Source organism: Acanthaster planci, linkage group LG13, assembly GCF_054643075.1.
Source record: "Acanthaster planci isolate LZ-2023a linkage group LG13, COTS_SCS, whole genome shotgun sequence".
Classification (NCBI taxonomy): Eukaryota; Metazoa; Echinodermata; class Asteroidea; order Valvatida; family Acanthasteridae; genus Acanthaster; species Acanthaster planci.
This window is the reverse complement of record NC_141789.1, coordinates 15,514,638-15,535,620: the sequence shown is the minus strand read 5'-3', so window position 1 is coordinate 15,535,620 and position 20,983 is coordinate 15,514,638. Positions and strand designations below refer to the sequence as shown.

The 20,983-nt window shown below is 40.7% G+C and overlaps 3 protein-coding genes across 4 annotated transcripts; 1 reads left to right on the top strand and 2 right to left on the bottom strand.

The window, feature by feature from the left end:
• Positions 1-23: 23 nt before the first annotated feature.
• Positions 24-4,274, bottom strand: LOC110973916 (uncharacterized). The gene is made up of 2 exons (XM_022225135.2): positions 4,117-4,274; positions 24-3,305 (listed from the first exon to the last, which is right to left on the bottom strand). The coding sequence occupies exon 2, from the start codon at positions 3,262-3,264 to the stop codon at positions 2,878-2,880; it is 387 nt and encodes a 128-aa protein (XP_022080827.1). The 5' UTR covers positions 3,265-3,305; positions 4,117-4,274; the 3' UTR covers positions 24-2,877.
• Positions 4,275-4,927: 653 nt separating this feature from the next.
• LOC110973903 (uncharacterized) lies at positions 4,928-15,428 on the top strand. Its single transcript, XM_022225114.2, has 10 exons — positions 4,928-5,203; positions 5,991-6,200; positions 6,455-6,718; positions 6,937-7,099; positions 7,380-7,899; positions 8,263-8,376; positions 9,550-9,744; positions 10,090-10,183; positions 10,550-10,791; positions 12,120-15,428. Exons 1-10 carry the CDS (start codon positions 5,156-5,158, stop codon positions 12,346-12,348), a joined length of 2,079 nt encoding a protein of 692 aa, XP_022080806.2. The 5' UTR covers positions 4,928-5,155; the 3' UTR covers positions 12,349-15,428.
• A 144-nt stretch (positions 15,429-15,572) lies between these two features.
• LOC110973927 (uncharacterized) lies at positions 15,573-20,470 on the bottom strand. Of its 2 annotated transcripts, none has more exons than XM_087144998.1 (3): positions 19,622-20,470; positions 18,692-18,873; positions 15,573-18,239 (listed from the first exon to the last, which is right to left on the bottom strand). In XM_087144998.1, the coding sequence occupies exons 2-3, from the start codon at positions 18,741-18,743 to the stop codon at positions 15,877-15,879; spliced, it is 2,415 nt and encodes an 804-aa protein (XP_087001124.1). In that variant the 5' UTR covers positions 18,744-18,873; positions 19,622-20,470; the 3' UTR covers positions 15,573-15,876. The 2 variants fall into 2 exon arrangements, with proteins under 2 accessions (XP_087001124.1, XP_087001123.1); XM_087144997.1 differs by having other exon boundaries at positions 18,692-18,867.
• Between the last annotated feature and the right edge of the window lie 513 nt (positions 20,471-20,983).

Below are 20,983 nucleotides of genomic sequence, written 5' to 3'. Positions count from 1 at the left end.
TTTGTGAACACTCAAAACAAAGCTTTACTACAACCTACAACTTTTATTTTGTCCACGGGAAAAATACAGATTCAGGTACTCTACAATATTTGTATTTTTATACTACTAAAAACTTTAACATGAATATAAATGCGTCATATTTTCAGGCAAAAACAAAGATATATGAGAAACAGATTTAAATTGGGGTTTTATCATAAATACAGTGAAAGGTGAACTAAGTAGCTGTCACTGTGAAGGGATGCAAAAATTTTCTTTAAAAACACAATTTGGGACAAAATTATGTTAAATCCTACAATTGAAACAATTGGCTTGTTATCATAAAACTGCTATCATACATGTGCCTTATTTTGAATCATAACGGGATTGTTTTGAAGACAAGTTACTTGCATGACATAACTTTTTTTAAAAATACATGTACAATGTACTCACACATCAGATTAACTTCTGAGTAAACCTCTCCTACTGTTAGTATGATAAATGAAATTTATCTTATTCAGTTCTGACTGTTGAGGACAGTATTTCTGAAAATGATCATCTCACAGGATAATTAAAATTAGAAGATTTTTTATTCCACCCATAAAAAATGCAGGCATGCATGTTACAAAGCCACATAAAAGATGTCACCAATTTCTTACCTGCTCAAATCTTCTCAACAAGGTCTATTTTAAACATACTTCAATTTACATGTGTCGGTACTAACTAAAATTAATTAAGGGATTTCAACTGAAGCTAAATTTTGTACGACTAAAACAAGAGTAAGAAACATGTTTGCACTAGCCTCTCAACCATTAAGCATCAATATAAAAAGAGGAGGTTTCCCTACATAATTTTGGTTAACTTTAAAAGCACCCACTGAAACATACAGTTAAAAGAACTTGAAATAAACAGGACAAGAAATAAGATGCAAGTTTATGTTATACACAAACATTTTTAGGGTATTCTTTACTGGGGGACACATCATTCCAAATCTTTTCACTTGAAAAAAAAAAGGAAAAAGAATCCTTTACAGTGATTATTTGACCTAATCTAAAATGCAAATGATATTTTTTATCAAGACTTGGGATTTTTGAACATGTAACAGTTATTTCACATACTGACGACAAAAGAATTACACGCAAAATCTAGATTCTAAATATTTTGTGTAAGCATTACATGTCAATTTACACCCAAACACAAGGCTACAAATGTGAACAAAGCTACCTAGTACGAGCAAGGCCATTCGCATGATACAGTTACAAGTTTCAAAATGAAGTGGCAGTGAAGGTACTACAATATCTGAAATTCATTGAGTGACAAAAAAAAAATCTGTTGGTATTCGTCGTAAGGAAATTTCACTGAATAAATTTTTTACACTGATTTAAAAAGAATTGCATGATAAAGTGACAAGAGATTGCAACGCTTAAGACAAAAGTGTTACGTGTTCATAACCTAACTGTCAAATATTCTTCAAAAGTTTTCTCCCCATGTCTATTGTCATTCAAACCCTTACTAAACTAAACTACACAAAAGTCCACACGTGGCTTGGAATAACCATTTCATGGGATCTTTCCAATTTTGAGTCAACAGCTAAAATCAGGAATTCTCCAGTTGTAAATACAAGGTAGAGCAAGTGCTGGCAAGAGACTTAATCCCAAGCTCTGGCAGGAAATTATGGATGCAAACATAAGTTACAGAGTCTTCTTGAACCAGGAAGTAAAGTGCAAACAATTGGAGTATCTCGCGTGTTGGTTCATGCGCTGGTTCTCATGCTAATGCCTTTTACACACATAATTGTGCACATTACGTAACCACTTTGGTACTCTATACTACACCGGGGGTATTCTAGGTACCAGACAAGAACAGAGCAACAGTTCCATTGGAAGAAACAAATCAAATGAGCCAGTTTCGGTATTTCAAAAAACCAAGGTCTTTCAGGAACCAACCGTACATGAGTCAGCGTAAGGCTGTGCTTATAGGCCAGACTCTCGAGAGAGCGCACAGCTTTTCCTGGATAGCCTCGTACTGGGCATGCGCTGTTGGAATACTGAGCTGACTTACTGATGTGGCATTCACAACTATTTACACAATTCATGTTTTTTGCAAACATGCACCTTAGAAGATGAGCTTTCTGTTTCTATTAAGCTTGAGCTGCTTATTTGAAATAATTCCTTTATACAAAGAGTACCATGGCTAAACAATTATAGGTAATTAATTTCTGAGTATCGAGGCAACTTTCACTCAAACCATTTGCAAGTCACATTCACCAAAATGTTGATTATAATTAAATTATTTTTTTGAAAATTGAGACTGGTTGCAAATGCGAGCACTTTTACTTCAACCTCAGACTACATGAAAAAAAAATCTAGTTCCTGCCTTTTTATCTGACTGGAACTGCTTGCTGTAGCCGGGGTAAGCAGACCTTGCAATTAAATTAAACCAAATATTATACATCTGAGATGTTACATTCATTCCTGTCATTGTTTCTGCTTCATTTACATGTTACATACAGTACATAACAGACAAATCAAACTTTAGGAGTCACCCCATCTTTTGAAAGAAAGGGAAAAAAATCAGGCTGAGTTGGGTAATAAAAATTGCAGCATTTTGTGTCAGAATGGACAAAGATTTTAAGTAAAATTACACAGACAGCCAAACACTAAACTGAACAATTCATCCAAGGGTCTTGAATGTTGCCATTCTTTGTATAGGAAGAACAAGATCAAACACAACATGCACGGATGACGGGATTTACCAACTTGAGGTTTCCAGTAACAAATAAAGTCACAATCCACTGCATTTTTTTACAGTCTGGTGTGTTTCCATAGAGACAATGTTCTCCCTGATGACTGGCTGGGTTATATCTGACGTGTTATGGGAACAAACTGAATAGCACCCTCTCTACTCATCTGATTGGTCAGCTTCCTCTTCCTGGGGCTTGGGAGTGGGTTTTCGGCCGACCTTCTTGGGCCGGCCTCGCTTTCCAGGGGTGCTGGACCTGGATGTGACCTTGGCCTTAGCTGCAGCCTTCTTCTTCTTCTTGGGGGAGGTGACGGTCCCTGCAGGTGGTCTGCCGCGGGGCTTCTTTGGAGCGTTGGGATCTTTAGGTGGGTTGAGGCGGGGCCTGCCGCGGGGTCGTTTCGGGGCGTCAGGATCGACAGCTTTCTTGGGTTTGCCGGAGCCCTTAGGTCTGCCCCTTGACCTCTTGGCTGGAGGTGCATCACCAGCAGGTGCTGCATCATTACCGTCGGTTTCAGCTGCAGTTGCTTCCGCTTTGCGTTTCACCATCTCTACCACCTCAGTACAGACTCTGATGGGAGACTAAAATGCTGGGGTAAAAAAACCAAAAGAATCAGCCACATGCCTTTTGACTAGGACACAATTTTCACCACTGATCTTTGTAATATTAAACTGTTTAGGCTATTTACTTAAAAATAAACAATGCAATGTCACATTGCTCTATGAGACAGCTAAACTTGCAGAACATCCAACAGCTAGCTGGGATATCTTTCAATGAATCCTTTTTAATTTTTTTTCAAATTTATTCTAGCATGGAATAAATTAGGCCAAGTAACATTAGGTCTGATGTATTTTAAAATATATCATTGGCTTAAAAATAAAGCAAGGATAACTTTAGTCTTTAGACCAATCTGTCTGGTACTTGTATAGCATTGAGGTCTAGTCTACAATTTAATTTGGCCACACTTTCTGAGGCATGAATAATTCCATCCCATGCAACACTACAAGTTTGGCTTTAGGGCCTATGCAAATCCAGGGTAACTAAAAATTGTATAAAATAAGATGTGAACATAATTAAAATATACCAAAACACTTCGAAAAATACAGTAATATAATTAGAAAAAATATAGGTAAACCCCACTAAAACTTCCACCTCACGTTACATTAAACTACAATATTGCCCATGTCTTCGATGCATGTTGCATGTGCCAGTAGCTTTATCAATAAAAATAAAATACGAAAAATTATAGAGGTAAAAACTTCGCCCAAAATTGCGCTTAGAATCAACATATACACCGCTCGAAAAATCACAATAAAAATCCAGCACTTTAGTTTTGATCTCAGTTCCCAAAATATATAGTTTAAACGCAAAAAAGTAGAGGAAATTGGCCAAAAACTCACGTATCAGCAACCGTTCGCTTTATTTCTCCAGTCGCACAGAACAAAGCAAAGGGGAACAGACGCGGGAAGAGTACGCTGAAATGGCTGTTGCATGTGATATTGTTCCCTGATGTTAAAATCCATGTGGATTTAATCGTTGGTTTTGAAGATTCAAGCTGTGAAACCAGACAAAAATCATGAACAGAGTAATAAATGTGAAATGTGATGACATTTAAGACACATTAAGGACGACGAAGGATTCCAATTCAGCAATTGTTGAAAACTTGAGTGAGGGAGAGGACGGTACTTTTTACCCCCCAAATTTTTCTTCATCAGAGGCTCTGTAGGATCGTGACTCAAATGGCACCAAAAATGTCTCCCCAAAAGGTTTTTATGGTAACAAATAAAACAATTCAAATTGTATGCATTGTTAAAACTTCCAATTCCATTTTGAGAATGAGAATATTTTGGAGATGGGCGACGGACGTGTCAGGGTGGAATACATCAATTATCATGTGATTACGTCGTTTGGATTTATGTTTCTCAGCTGAGGTAGGCCTAGATATTCATTCTTCCATCGTATACTGACTCAATGAAGCCTCACTTCCAGATTTTGGTGCAATTAAGTTACAAGATGAGATACTCAAAAGTGTCGTAAATATTTTTAAATGTCAAAGGATATTCAAAACATTTGCACATATTTTTATTCATTGAAGTGCAGGTAAATTATAGGCACATTGGCGCCTACCGATCACGAGGTGGCGCTCGTTTGACGCAAAATACGCAAACCGCATCAACCAATATTATTTGCAACACCCAATTTTAATCGCAAGGTCGTTTGAATGTAGTCTGGTGACTGGACCTCCTGTTCAGGCGATAAAAATAGCAATTTGTGTTGGCGGGGATCAGATGGCAATTTGTGTACATATTTTGACAGGTTGATAAACAACATGCGGAACACGTGTGTGTGAAGCAAACCAGGTGAAACGAGGCACCAGCAAGAGAAGTTATTACTTGAAACAGTGCACCAGTGGCATGGATTAAGTGGCTGATTCTGCTGATGGCACAGAGCCTGGAAGTAGTAATGCTGTTTGGACCACCTTTCGCTGTAATTTGTGTAAACTTGTGTTTATCATGATTAATCTAAGGAAGGGTAGGCATGGTGCAGGGTATGGCGATTGGCGGCCCATCAACTGATCAAGATTTACGGAGCAGAAACTAGGCCTGCGTGCGTGACCGTGTAGCCGGCCAGGTCCCTAATTTCGCCACCTATTGTCCAGTCTCATTGGTTTTCACAGTAAGTGGCCAAATAAGGGACCTGGCGACAGTACCGTCACGCACGTTAGGACCTGCCCGTCATGGATCATAAGTGTAAGATCATTAAGTTGGAGAGACTTTGCTGTCTCCATGAGTCCATGCATGGAACGCATGCACAAAATGACAAACACAAAAATGGCTTACATTTACACGTTACATGTAATTTCTCATATTTTTAAACAAAATTAACTAAAGGTAAACTGCAGCCCTTTGTTTGAAATCACAGTCTGACAGTTACCCTTGTTATTCTAATGAAAGTACTGGGCCTAGGGTATATTCCATTTTTTAAGAACATGCAAAGGATTATTTTGGCATGGGTTTCTTTCCAGTCTTCATCAACAGGGATCAAAGTTGATTCTTTGGATCAGGAGGTAATTGGCAAGTGAGGTAAATCAAGAAAGTAACTAGTTTTGGCCAAATTCCAACTGCCCAGTCATGCTAGTCAAATCATTCCGTTTATTGATAAATAAAAGCATTTCTGACAGATTGTGGCTAACTGAAAAAAAGAGTTTTAACATGAGAATATTGTCACTGTGTCTGGTGTAAACTTTTGAAAATCATGGATTTTTTTTCCTTAGGGGAAAACGGCATACTACAAACACCACCTTAAAAGGAGTCATGACAGGGTGTCAGCCATCGATCTGTTCAGAGAAGATTCAGACCTGGGATTGAGACAGGTCATCTTAAAAATTGTATCTCTACTGAAACAAGGAAAAAGAGTAGTCATTGACGATGAAAATTGGTCAAAGAGTACGCGACTGTCGTATGTCAAGTCCATATCAGCTAAGGTAAGTGAACACTGGAAATGACAGAACTAAAGAATTCTTCAGAAATTTGTCAGCGGAATTGCAGAATACCCGCCACTCTAAAAACGACCCCTGGAATGACTGCTTACGTGGGTACAAGGTGAAACTCCTTTGCGAAGAGTGTGACACTTGGACTTGTACCTGGCTATGAGGTTGATCATGCGGGGTGGTGGGGTATTCTGCAATTGAGCTAATTTGTCAACCAACACTTCTGTGAAGTGAAATGTTTATCTCAGGTTCCTAACTGCAAGTTTCGCTGCATAAAATTCAACACTGATGGACCACTTGCCCTCCACTGGTTGCAAGAATGGTCTCTCGCAAAGAGCATTCTCAGTTGTGACGAGAGGTCATTGGATGATTGGGCTCGGTGTGAAGCCAGGATATCACGATGGTTTGGAGACGATGTAACAGGACGAAGACCAGAGATACCTATGGCAGAGGAGGGCATAAGTCTTCAAGATATCCAGGTCAAATTGGTCGCTGATGATGTGGACTATAAGGTAATTCAGACATGAATGCTACAAAAGGCATTGTGAAGGAAATGATATTCAGCTTTGTTTCTGTTGATCATACGATTGAGTCAGTAGACAGCTTTGGATGAGTTGCAATTTTAGAATAAACCAATGAAATAAACTTGATGGAATTCCAATCAAATGTTCTATTTCACATTTAAAACAAGTTAACCCACTGTGCATTACTGTATGCATTCTTTTGTCAGTTCGAAGTTCCTGCTCTCTTCATCGAGTGGGAGGGCATTTGTCAACAAAAGGAAGATGGAACTAACCGATCCCTTGAGGGTACCAGGGAAGTCCTACAGACCTGGACATCTTGCAACCCATGGGGGCGCATTATTATCATCTCACACGGGTCATGCAGTGATGGTAATTTTTATGGGTTTTTTTTTATGTACTGTTTATACTGATGATGTCAAGTTGCTGATCTCTGAAGAGGCAATGGTGTATTTTTTTAATGAGTGCAGAGACTTTGAGACACACATACCATCTTGTAGTTTGAAGACAAAATGATAGATTGGGAGATCGGCAATGCACAGCATTGGTAGAGCACTTGTACAGTACGCTGGAAGTCACTGGTTAAAATCTCTCTGATGTCATTTTTCTTCACATGCTGAAAAAAAGTCATTTCCCATGTTAACATTTGCAGATGCTATATCAAAGGTGCCCGACAATTGGACGGTCATCAGCATGAAGCAGGCCCTGATGGACCTCTGTCAGTCTCTTCCAAGCCCTGTCTACTTTTACCACCACTCAGACCCAAAATCCTCTCCGTCTTTTGCCACACCCCCTCAGCCTGGTACCCTAGCGTTCCTTCAGCGGTTTCACCATATCCACCTGTGGCATAGGGGCACCTTGTACCTCTATCATACCATGGATCATGCAGATGGGGCTCGTGCTGCTGGAGTGAATTGTCTCAAAGCAGCTGCGGCCCTCCAGAGCCCTAGCTTGGTGTGCCTGAGCCAGTGCTCTGCCAGAGAGGATCCAGATCCTATTTTGAAAGACATAAAGCTGATTGGTCATTCTGAATTGGATCAGCAGAGGTCAACACCCAGAATTCCATTGTACTCTGATGCTGTTGCATCAGGGGAGAAAGTATGTTTTGTCCTGGAATCTGACTGCAGACGAACTCTTGGAATCTGCTTCAGAGATAGGAATACATTAGACAGGTAAAACTGCAGGAAACTAGTTTGTAAAAACCAAATGAATGTCTTATGATGAAAGGGGAACTTTTAATTTAGGAAGTTATTAATCAAATCATTGGATGCTGAAACATTTGTATGCAAAGGGCAAGTTTGTCTAGTTTGGAGACGGTTGTCCTCTTTCCATTGTTACTATTTCCTTGAGGAGTACCTGTCCGTAGTCCTTTCAAGGAAAGTTGTGTTTTCTCTATAGTTGGACGCTATGACAATCAAATATCTTGCTTAGGAACACAATGGGTTGAGAGATTGAACGAGCGTGCAGGAGATTTGTGGATGGGTTGCTGAAGTGTTTTTGTATCAGTATGATATTATTTCGGACTTTCACTTTAGGTATCAAGAGCTGTATGCGGAAACAGCCACTAAGATAATGGCCCCAGGGACCAAAATGGTCACCTGCATTCCAGACAACCCAGTCATTAATGGACAGAGACAAATCACTGACAGGTACGTAGTCAAGGAATTCAAGGATTTTTGCTTTCTCTGTTGACTTGCGGTTGAGACATTTCAATACAAGACTTTCCTAGTCGCTGGAATTGTGATCTTTGCAGTGAGTGAGTTTTTCTGCATCACATGGCATTTTGTGATGGGTTTAGGCAATTCTGCCATCCGTTTTTAAATTACATCACAGTTCCCGGATGCAATTTGCGATACAGATTTCGATGGATATTTTCAGTCAAAGAATTAAAAAATCTTTGGGGAGCTACGATAAACAGTTACCTGAACTGTTATTGGTAAAATAAGTCAAAACAGGATGAAAATCCCACGATGCGGTCGCTGCATGACAGTGACCATACGCTCGAAACATACACGTACACGCATACGCGGGCAGGCTGTATATGCAACTTGGAAAGTTCTTGCCGTGGAGAAATCATGTGCAGCATGCATGAGATTGGTTCCCGTCGCCGCGTTGCGCTGCCGAGAGATACATAGTAGACAGACTGGAAACCAGACTTCATCACAGTGTAAATCTGTGGTGTAGAGTGAGCTAGGTCAGTGTCTTCACTGCAGTAAAAATGCGTAGAGATGCTGTAATGATAGATGTATAGCCGTAGCTCTGGAAGCCTGCTGTGGACAAGCATAGGCTTTCTGACTGGGGCTTGATTGCGTGCATGTGGCTAGTGATGAAATGTAGCGACGCTGCAGGCATATTGTTATTGCACAAATTTTTTCAACTGAAAGTAAAGTCAAATTCAAATAACCAAAGTCCCCAGATACGATGTACGACAAAGTTCACTGAATTTGGCCTTCATCTGGCTGTAAGTATTTTATTCTTATGCCACAAACAAAAAGTTCATCGTCCCTGCCCAACCCACTAAAAAGCCTGGACCCCAGTTTCTACTTTTGATCATCTATTTTGCATTTACCATACATAACGATCAATGTTTTGCTGTACACAAACAAAATTGTGCAGCCAATTTGCTATACCTGTGTGTAAAGGTTTGGAACGTGATTGCTCACAGGTATGCATGTTATACCTGCTGAACAAAATGAAGCTACTGTAAGCACAGTCCTGCTCATACATTTATCTTTAACCCTGACTTGGTATGAAATCAAGAAGTAAATGTCCTCTTAAAGTTATATGAAACTTTTAAAGTCTTCCTTCATTCCACATGATAGTGTTGACTCATCTCAACAAGAGGCCGTGACATCTCAACAACCAATCACCCTGACAGCCTCCAAACCTGAGACCCAGCAGACCACACGAGGGCTCCCTTCTTGGATGCTGTCCCAGAGCCTCAAGAAGACCAAGAAAGTGGATCGGCTGATTGGTGGTGAATCGTTTGAGGACAGTAGTCTGGAAGAACCAGCAAGGTGGGATCAAGATGTGTGGACCTCTAAGTATTGATTGTCGTAACAGGTTGCCTGCTGCAATGCTTGAATCCACAGTTGGAAAAATCAGAACTTGGTGTATGTTGAGTGCAAATTTTGATCCCAACTTTGAGTTTCTCAAACTTTCCATTCAGTTTCTTTGATTTGGAGTTCCTGTATTGTAATAAATCAGTCTGTTTTACTAGTTTAGTATTTGTCCCCAAAATGAGCACATCATAAACTCATTCAGGTTTGTTTTATATTCTTAGTTGGTAAACGTAAATAACTACACCTCACAACGTTCATTTGGGAAAGAAATTGACAAGGACTTCAATCTGGTTTGTCAAGGAAGAAGAAAAGTGACGTGTCTCCACTGCTGAGTACTGTCTACTGTATGAGTCCTGCCGAGCTGTGTGAGACTGCATGGATGATTCTGAAAGAGGTCAGACAATGTAGCTAGAGAGAGGGACAGACAAACAGAGAACCAGTTTGACACAGCTTCAGTGTTTAGGGGCAAGTCTCCTAAAATTTCTCGTCTATGTAATGTTTGCGTTTGATGTCAGAGTACCCTGTTAAGTGTTACATATCTCTGTGTGCCAGTTTAGGAACCCAGGAAAGGTTGCAGAGTTAATTACATCTATTGCTCAGCCTTTGCCTGACTGAAAATGTTTGATTACTCTCAAAAACATTTGGATTTGCTAGTGCAATTGCTGTCAAAAAGGATAAAAGCCTTGCTTCGAAGAGTGTGAAACTCTCTGCCTAGTTTATGCTTCAGTCTGTGGTCATTGTGATTTCATTTTTTGTCAAGGATCATGATCTTGACAGCTCCCGGCAAGCAGACCGAGAAGATTCATCATTATCCAGAGAAACTCAGGAGCTAAGGACAATCACAAAAGATGCTTCCATCCTAGTTAACCACTCAGAGGATAGCATATCAGCTGAATCAAGGAGTGACATGCACACAGAGTCTGGAGGAGAGGAGGCACGTCTCCTTGACGACATCTTTATGGTCTCGTCGCCAGGCATGAAACCACCTCCAAGAAAAGCAAAGTAAGAGCTTTATCATCCTCAAGGGGTTCATTCTGAAGCTGTCTTTATTTTGTTCTGACTGGAAGAAATGAGAAGGTCATATTATTTATAGTTAATGTTGACATCTCACTTCAAGGTCAATTGTGCCAAATTGGAATGATGGTTTTTTGCACGTCTAAACCAATACCGTTGCTTGCTTTAATTGTATGTTAGAAATATGTCTTGTATAACACAAAATGTCTTGTTAAATGTCGATTATTATGCTCCCAAGTTGTGCAGGTCATAAGTTTGGTGTTAACCTCATTGAAACTTACTGAAATTGAGAATGATTTTTATATCGTAAAAACTCCAACTTTGGTAGCAATTTCCAACTTTATCAAGCTTGTGTTTGATTTTGAAATGATCTTACAGTACAATGGTGATGCCATTGAAGAAATCATTATAAAATTGTTATTAAGGGAAACATGAAGCAGTAAGTCGTTGAATTTGGTTTCCATCTTAATTCTGGAATTTCTTCTAATGATTAACTTGGCCTGATTTGGAAACTTCAGTATCCTGGACATGCTAGGCGACCGATAGATCAGATAAGAACTGGAAAGTGCTCTCAACAAATGTAATCTCTCTGTGTGAGCAGAAAGACAAAGTTCTTTTACGTCACATGTTTGGCTGAGCGCTCATGGTGCACATATCAAATTTCAGTTTGGAGATCGATCCAGATTGGTGGCGCGGTCGGAAATATGGACTCTTTATTTTTTACCAGCCTGCCAATTTCAACACACAATCTGCTCAGTTTGTATCCTGTTTCACCTAATGGCCGAAAGTAAAGTGTCGGCAAACACTTTCACAAATTAGGTCATGTCAGGTCACTGGCATTGATGGAAAATTGGCTTTTCCTGGAGACAAAGTGTGCAGGATATTCAAGCCGATATTGGGGGTAAAAACCCGTGTGCAAATTTGCGGCGAAAATGTGCTGATTGGAATTGTTTGATCTTCCCTTGGTAAATGAATCTGTGAATGCAATCAAGACTACCACGCTGACCTGAGAATCAGTCAACAACAGGAATATCAGTTAATATTGACTTAACCAGGCCTGTAGTGGTGGAATCTCTGTCTTCAGATTTATTGAGCTTCGTAAAATCACATGCTGGAAAAGATAATAACACATGCTGGAAAAGATGATAAATAGCATCAATTTCTGCCTGTTGGAATATCCCCGATTGACTTACGTGAGCTTTGTCAAATAAAAGTCTGTTTAAATGTGTAATTTCACAATTCTTGCATCCAACCAGAATTGGTACCTGCCTAATGTTTAAACCAAGGTATGCAACATTTGCCCTTCCAAATTTAAGGTTTCCTAAGAAGAGTCAGAAGTACTCTAATAGTTCCTCTGCCCGTCCTGAGTGTTATGCCCCTGAGACTGTAATGAGTGTTCCAGAGACTGCTGGCTACACTGCAGCATCTATAGGACCAAAGGAATCTACCATTGCCCTTTTAGGTGAGTCCTCTACGAAACAGATCGAAACAGGGACAAAAGAAAGCAGAGGGCCTGATTTCTCCTTTTTGGATGACATATTTTGAAATCAGTGCTGTTTCACTTCACATAGCGATTGTTTTAAAATAATGCTTCACAATATTCAATAACCTAAACACAGAATAGCCATTCTTTAAGTATGCATCCCACAAAGTGTAATGAGTGTTTATTTATGCTAACGTGCCCTTTCAAAGCATATTCAAATTCGGGACTTAAAATTCTAGCTACTGGTTTGGAGTGGTTTGAAGGGTTCTACGAGACTGTTTACAAGCTAACTGCATTAATGCAGTAGCTAAACCACAGAGTGAAGGTTATTACCTCTATAAAGATTTGTTCCCTCCATTTTGCATAGCAGGAAGCACTTTGTTTCCGCCATTTTATGACATGCTTTCTAAAAAAAATAAATGATTGAGTTACCAACAGGACTTGCATCAAATGGACCTCACCTGGTGTTTTTCTCAGCCGTAAAAGCCAGATGAAGGAGCTTTTAGATCCTCGTTCCTACTGAAATTTCATGAAGCTGAAGGTTTCAAAGCAATTTTAGCAATATTCAATATTTAGTTGGAACGGTCCTTTTTTTTTCGCCCGAGGAGAGGGAGTGTTTGAGGGTAGATAATTATGGAATGTCCCACCATCTCCAAACATCCTTCCTTTATCTACCCCTGTATACAAAAAATCAATGTCTTCTATTTTTTCTGCCATTTACAGATTTTTTGGTCATTATATCAGGCTTGTATATTTCATTGACGTTTTCTTTGGTACAAGTGGACCTAGTCAAAATAAAAGGCCACTTGTTTTAATAAATTGGTTTTTGTTTGGACTTTTTATCCAAATAGGGTTTGATTTTGTCAATATGGCTAAATTTCACTGGAATTAGGAATTATTAACTGTATTAGTGTCAGCCATTGAGTCAAGAATGAAATTCAGGATTAATGATGATGTGTTCTTGATTTGATCCTGACGAAAAGACTGTTAAATAGTCCTCTGTTTTAAAACAAATTCAAAGCTCACGACTAACTGAACACTTGCTACTGATGAATGAGAGAATAAGTAGTGGGAAATGGAAATCAAATAGGCCTCGCCAGCGATCAATCATTTTTCTTTGTCTCCAATGGGCTTGTCCTTTCTCTTTCAGTTTTTCTTCCCTGTCGTCGATTAAATTTGCCCCCGTTGTTTTTCCGTGTGTTTAGGGCAAACAGTGCGATCACGTTCTGTTTAAAAGCCATGCCTGGAGATTCCTGCACAAATACAGGGCATTTTTGAGTGTCCATTGGTGCGAGACTGGTAACATGGTTTGCTTTTTATCAGCTGAACAAGAAGCGACGCCATTCGGTTAGCCTCCTGTCAGGTTTCTCGACGGTTGATTTATTGAAGACTTTTAATATTAATTAAAACACGGCTAATTCTGGTGTATGGGCTCTTTATGGGTTTGCAATTTTCGTTGTAATGACAAAAGGCGCCATTTTGGACGAACGCTTTTCATATCTGTTGCTAGGCGCTGGCGATGCTAGATTCGACTTCAGGAGTTAAGAGAAATTGACCGAGCTTTCGCCGACTTCCTCATTTGTCTACACGAGGCGCCAAATTAATCTGGCTACCATTTGTCCAGTTTAAAACTCGTTTGTGGTCCTGATATACCGATGCCTTACCCTCATTAAAAATTAACAGGTTGTGTAAAACTGGCAACGCTTACCGACCATATGGTCCTTTGTCACTCCGGCAGCCTAATATGTTATCGCGGTTTATTTTGACTCTCCACAGTGCTGTTATGAGACGGAATTTGGAATCATTATGATGTCAGATTAAAAGCATGATGATATTTGCAGAGCTGCATTTATTGAGGATTTTACTTTCAAATTAAAATATGTTTTGTGTCCGGCACTCTTCAGCGGTGGGGTCATTTTTATGCGACTGTTTGGGACCGCAGCGTCTGCAAGTCCCTTTGGATTACCTATGGCGGGGCTGGTAAGCTTCAGGACCCCCATTAATCATCAACAGGATTGTTTACTCAGAGTGAAAATAGCCTTGCATGTGACACGAAGTGTCTGCATGAAACGATCCGCTTTGATTCGGGCATTCCTCTACATCATTCGAAAATAAACATGACCGTTCATGAAGTGGTAACTTCGGAGCAGGGACGCGTATTCGATAAACATAACGACCGCAGCTGAACCTTTTCATGTTTAACTTATTAAATTTCTTCGATCAATTTCTTTCTGGAATTGTGGGTGCATTCTATCATGTTAGAATTTTTCAAAGGATGCATTATGTTGAAAGAATATTGACCAGTTTCCCTGTCATGGTGTTTTCTTGTTATGTTTTAAGTGAGAGTTTTTGTTCATTCAGAAAATTCTGCTAGCCGGGTCACTTCTTATCAAGGACCTTTACATGTATAATCAAAATAATGAATGTGTTTAAATGAACTCCAGCCCTTCATCAAATTGAACTGAAGCCATCTTTATTCTAAAATAATCTTACACAGTTTCCCTTGCACTGTTTGTTGTGAAATCATCACTGAGTTTGTATTTTCTTTTCTTAATTTCTTAAATAAATACATACACAAATTCATGAATTCAAATTCGGAGCAGTATTCCCATACACTATCAAAACCATATCAGGATTGGTCCTTTGTATTGAAACGTTTAAGTTTCCTGTAATTTTTTCTTTTCCAAGTTTACAAACTTTGAAGCATGCTCACTTCAAGCTAAATATTTGGGGTCATCTTAAACGGATAAAAAAATATAAACTACTGTGTCGGTACGGTAAATATTTTACAGTGTTGTGATAAAAATATTAGATTAAAACTTAGAGCTTCTTAAATTAAATTACGTAAATTAAATTTAGGATTGCACAATACCCGATTTACTGTATGTACATTTAATTTGCACTGTTCACATTGTATCAGTCACGTGTTTGTTTCGTTGAAGCCATAACCCACTGTCTTTGTTGTTGACGCATGTCATCTGGGATATGTCGTTTGTCTGGTCTTCGTACCCAACCTAGCTAAATTCGTCTATTCGATGCGGTTTATCTGTTGTGTTATCGACTAAGTAACCGTTTTCTTCGATCTTTCCTGACTTTTTGTAGGCTATTATATTTGATGTATTAAATGCCAGGGATGACAAGAGCTGTATTTGCCAGATTCGATTTTGTGTCTGTACAGGCCACTCAGGTCAAATTGATCGATGTTTTTTTCCAACAAAATGTTGGAGAGATGATGGCTGAGAGGGAAGTACTGTAGTTTATCTAACCGATCGAATTCACTGGTATTTGCAAGATTCAAAGAGTTGTAAACCGACAGAATTTTGTCCTTCCTCTCAGATTCTTTTCAGTGTAAAGAATTGGTTTTGTCATGGGAAGACTCGGTGTTTTGACATAACACAAACCGTTGCTTGAGTGTAAGAAGTATTAGCTTGGACCCTGACCAAATTTGATCATCCCCGTTTACCATTTGCATTATTTTTTAAATGCTTGTATTGGAATTGTACAAACTGTTCAGGGACAAGACGGGGTGTATTTTAGAAGCCCATGACTCTTATCAAAATGGCAAGTTTTTGGCGGGATTTCTTTCTGTGTTAGACGTAACCCATTTGGATACAGATGTCGTTCATGTCTACTTGGTTCGATTCGTCCCACGGGACTTTCTTCGTGAATTCCTCAGTCATTTTGCGCGAGTTCTCGCCCAAGAGTTTCTTCTTGTCGTCTGCCGCAGTCTCACAGAACGTTGAGTTAGATGACAAACTTGAGACCGAGACGGCATCCTCACCAGCCGTGTTTTGGGAATTTACCTCTGCCGAGAGAGAGTGGTATTTACCCGGTACTTCTGCCTCTGTTAACACTGTCTCCTGTTCTTTTCCTTCGTCAAGGCAAGATCGAGAACTTACATCTTCACTTAAAACAAGTGTCACTTTTTCAGTGTTCTCAGCAAGACTGTTTTTGTCCTCGTATCCAGGCTGCAAGATGCTATTCGAGGTGTTCCTTTGAAGCGAAGGCACCTGCACAGGGGTCAGCTTTGTCTGGATTGTATCGTCAAAGATGCCATCAGCATGGGAATCCAGGTCACTGTTTTCCCGCGTTTTGTTGAGAGCCTGAGTAGCGGTTTCTGTTTCAGTTTTGCTCGCGCACATCATAGTACTGTGAATGGCTAAAACATGTTCTTTGTTTTCATTTCCTGAATTTTCTGGGCTCGGACTGTTTGTCAGCTTGTCTCTCTCTTTCCTGTCCTCTTTCGTGAGTTGGACGTCATTACCTGAACTTTGACAAAGTACATTTATCTCTTCGGTAGATTTCCCCTTGATTGTCTTCGATAGTAATGGAGTTTGTTTCGACTGCTCTTTAGAGCCCTTGGTTGTTCCACCTGCACTCGGTCCCGTTTTGCTACCAACATACACCCCTCCGAGAATCTCAGGTACCCCTGGTTTATGATCTTCCACTGTCAAGGTGAGAGTCTGACCGAGCATGGAGACCACAAACATGTCCCCTTCGCCTTGCCCCGGCCCCGTGCTGTCCGTCTCCCTCAAAGAGAACTTCACCGGGCAGTTGGCGGGACCGTTATCACTGTCGTTCTCTTTCGTCTCTTCTATGAAATGAATCACAAATAGCCCGCTGGATTGTCTCCTCATGCCGTCTCGTAGCCGATGTCTGTGGGGTATGTTAGCGTCCCCAATCCCTTCTGCTGCTACCGAGGCGTTAGCCACCGCCGTGACGTCTGTGACCTCTCCGCTCCGTGAAGATCCACGGTGTGGTTCCCCTGCTTCCCGGCGCACCAACCCGTTCTCTGTACCCCGCGTTCCGTCCTCCAAAATGTGAACGGATTTCTTGCGCGCCTTGCCCGCGGCGCGCGCTGCCGACCCGTTCTGAAACGTGTCTGACACGAATGGAGCGCCGTGGATCTTGCCTCCCAAGCTTCGCAGGGACTTCAGGGGCCTCTCGTTCCGAGATTGACCCTTACCCTCCCCCTCTCGGCCCCCGCCTTCCGTGGGTGAAAATTCAGACTGCCTCTGCATGTGAGCTAGAGTCATTCTGCGCAACTCCTGCACGGTGTTACGCTCTGGACGCACCAGCACAATATACACCTTAGGGAAAAACAGCAACACCAGCTGCGCTAAGGGAGTGAAACTTAAACTGATGTTCGTCACAATGATCTTCGTAACGCTTTGTAACGATTGCGAAACTCCGAAGCAGGTAAAGACGACCAACAAACAGACGGTCATGGTTGCTAAGATGTGCCGCGATTCGCCGTAATTCTCCGGTAGGCGTCGTGCCTTGAAGGCGAAGCACAGAGACAGTATCGTGAGAAGCATTGGATAAACGCTGTTGGTGATGTTTATCAGACCGTCGCTTTTACATTCCGTATAAGTGACCATCAGCGCTGGGTCATGGGTGTACTGTACCCCGGGGGGAAAGATTATGACGTATACAATACTTATCATGGCATGCACCAACGTCAACACGATGACGCTGACGACTTGTAAGCTACGGCCCAGTATCCACTTCCGATGAACCACCTTGGGTAGCCGGGCCTCGAAGATGCTGAGCACGCGGTGAGTCTTGACCAAGAAAATGGCATAAACGCAGGTGATGATGGGACTTTGAAAGGTCGTCAACACACACCGCCAAAGCTCAACAGGACCGACGTGAAGGACTGGGAACGAAAAAGAAATCATCAAGACGAACAAGAGGAGAAAACTCAGCTCCCTGTTGGCTGCCTTGACGATCGGGGTATGGCGGTATCTGACGAAGACGACAAAGACTCCGAGATCTAACAACGCACTGAGGATTGCTATCGTCAAGAAGACGATACCTGCTGGGTCTAGTAGCCCAAATTCCTCCCGGGGGAAAGTCTGACACTCACAAGACGTGACGTTGTACCACTCCTCTGACTCACAAGGCGAGGAATCGACATCCTCACTCCCGCTGCAGTTGACGCCTTCAGATCCTTGACAAGAAGCGAAATAACGAGAACAAACTCAAATCATTTGGGTCGGCGCCGCAGGAATAGATTTATCGTTTGAAAATAGGCAAGCGATCAGTATCCGACGTCTTCTTGTATAGAAAACTCAAGGTCCTTCCAAAATGACAGTAGTTACAGAAATGGAGTTTAATGCTATTTTCATGACTTTTGAAAAGTAAACTTTTTAATAGTCAAACTCAAAGAAAACAGAAGCCTTACGGTTAAGACTTCATTGGTCTCATTGGAACTACGCAAGGGAAAATAAGATTGCTATACATTATGTGCAATAACCGTGTTTCGTCTTAACAAAATGAGAGGTTTGTAATTAACACCAGTAGTGCTAATATTGTAGCCTTTCGAGGAAATATTGGATTTGGAAGGATATTTGGCAGTATGATTCGGACATGCATCGATAGTTGTATCAGTAAAGAACTTACCAAATGAAGAAGTTACTGTGGTCATATTTCTTTCCATATCCGAGGAGGTCATCGTCACTGCCGTACAGTGTTTTTTGCAGACTCTGCTATAGTTGTCTGTTAACTTTTGATAGCCAGCTTTTGAAGACGGCTGAAGCGAAGGCTAGCCGTTGGGCTCCTTACACGTGCGGTTTCCGCTGTTGCTTAGGAAAAAGATAAACAAATTCGTGAATTGATATCTTTCCACTTCGAAGGTCCAATAAAAAATTCTTGGGAAGCTATCGCTTGACGTCTAGGATCGGATCAAAAGGTATTTCTTTAGGATTCCAACGAGAGTGAATAAAGGCCTGCACCTTGACAAAATAATTCCTTGTTCTATCTAGCGGAATCATGTGGATGAAATAATTGTTCGAAAAATTAAAATTATTTTCCACCAAATGCTACTTCTTTTATGCTATTTCCAGACCCAGGGTCGGTTGCGTATAATTTTACAGTTGAGGACTTTACAAGTAGCCCCTGCGTTTACATTTGCAGACATTTTGTTAGGATTTTTATAAGTTTGCTGCATTATTGTAATCAAGTCATTTACGTGAACAGATGGCCATGTAGGCCTACATTGCCGAAATGAGTGTTGAAATATATTTCACACAAAATCGAAACTAATTTTTGGTAAATTTGAGTCACGTGACATGTTTCAATTTGTTGTAACAAGTCCCTGGTTGTTCAACGCTGCCACTTCAGCGTCTGGCGTTGGTGATCAGACACCCAGACGCGAGAGTAGAATCTATTGATAAGGAAGATCATTAGGATATTTGTCATGAAATTAATTGTTTTACTTCTTAGGTGATACACCATATGGCGAAGCGTATACATGGAGAAATCTTAAATTTAATTAAAAACTGACAACTTTATATCGGTAGTTGTCAGTGCGTGAATACTTGAATATCTTACCACTTTCATCTTCAGATAGCTGAGCACGTGCAAAGAAAAATCTCTACAAAATGAAATCCTGTCGTCGTGAAGCAGTCGCGGTTTGACACAGTTGTCAGCATTCCTTTTCGAAGAAAGGTTGGGATTATGTAAACTGTACGGCGGGCTTGTCCCTTAAATGTCTTGAAGCGTGTGGTCGATGAGTCGGTTGTGGGGATCAAAGCGACAGACAACGGCTCTTACATCGCAGCCAGCCACGCCGATTCCTTGCCTGTCCCGTACAGTGCCGTGCTGTCACGCCTGACGACCAAGAAATCGATACGCTGGCTAGATAACATTTTCTCAATCTCCGGCGCGTGTTTAAGAAGAAATATCTTTTTCGATGTTTATTTCGAGTCCTTTCAGATCGGGTATTTTCCTAAGCAGTGTTGATTAGAAGTTGATACGTGTATCCATTGAGCTATCTATGGTGTATACGTACGGTCGTTGTTGAGGGTGTTTAACGATCGTGGTCGCGTATCTCAATGAAGTGTTCGCCCTCAACCATTCGTTACTATTATACATGTTCGAGCGTGACTGTAAAACAAAAGACATCACAGTGACGTGAACATAGACTCCATTCAGTCGTCAGAGCTTGTTTCAGTTGTACCGCAGCACTCCGTGGCAACTGAAATGCTCGCTATCAAGAAATCTGTGATAAATTGGCTTCGTCTGTGCCTCGGATGACCCAAGCTTGTCGTGTATTTACTCTTCGAGACGTTTGTCAGATCAATGCTGGCTTTTTCCGAGCAGTGTTCTGAACTGCGCCTTTGTCTGGAAATATATTGCTTATTGAAACGCGAATTACATGGGACCAACACGATGTAATTCCGTTTCATCGGTGGGACTGTCTTAGTTGTCAGTCTGAGAAAATATATCGTCATCTTTCTTTTTTCTTTTCCGAAGCTTGGACCAAGTCTTGTTCCGGTCATTTACTTTGATTATTCCATTCTTGTGGATGCGAATGGAGTAGGCACTATGCAAAAGAAAGAGAGATGTCATGATTTAGCAAAATGACAAGTGGCGTCAAAGCTGTGTTTGATGCATTAATGTGATTGGTTGGAGTGCGTATTACTGAAAGATTTCTTGGTCCTGAGTGGTCGTTGCATATAGTGAGTAATGCTGGAATCAATCGAATTTGTGTATAGCAGGCTAAAAGCTGCTTGACCTCTGTCCTCTTTTTCTGAAATAACATGTTTCACTGAACATGGATTTTTGATGTTTCATGTATAATTATACATCTGAAGATGTGTCTTATAAACGGCATCTAAGAATAAGAATCTAAGTATACAAAATGTATACTGACCGGTCAGAAAGGCCATAAAAGATTCCAAAATAAAGGTG

Bases quoted from the DNA above. Each gene is read 5' to 3' on its own strand.
- LOC110973916 (XM_022225135.2), bottom strand. From the start codon at position 3,264: ATGGTGAAACGCAAAGCGGAAGCAACTGCAGCTGAAACCGACGGTAAT.
- LOC110973903 (XM_022225114.2), top strand. From the start codon at position 5,156: ATGGCACAGAGCCTGGAAGTAGTAATGCTGTTTGGACCACCTTTCGCT. The intron at 7,100-7,379 runs GTAATTTTTATG...TAACATTTGCAG, and splicing joins ACACGGGTCATGCAGTGATG to ATGCTATATCAAAGGTGCCC. The intron at 7,900-8,262 runs GTAAAACTGCAG...CTTTCACTTTAG, and splicing joins GATAGGAATACATTAGACAG to GTATCAAGAGCTGTATGCGG.
- LOC110973927 (XM_087144998.1), bottom strand. From the start codon at position 18,743: ATGACCTCCTCGGATATGGAAAGAAATATGACCACAGTAACTTCTTCA. The intron at 18,240-18,691 runs GTAAGTTCTTTA...CTTCTTGTCAAG, and splicing joins CACAGTAACTTCTTCATTTG to GATCTGAAGGCGTCAACTGC.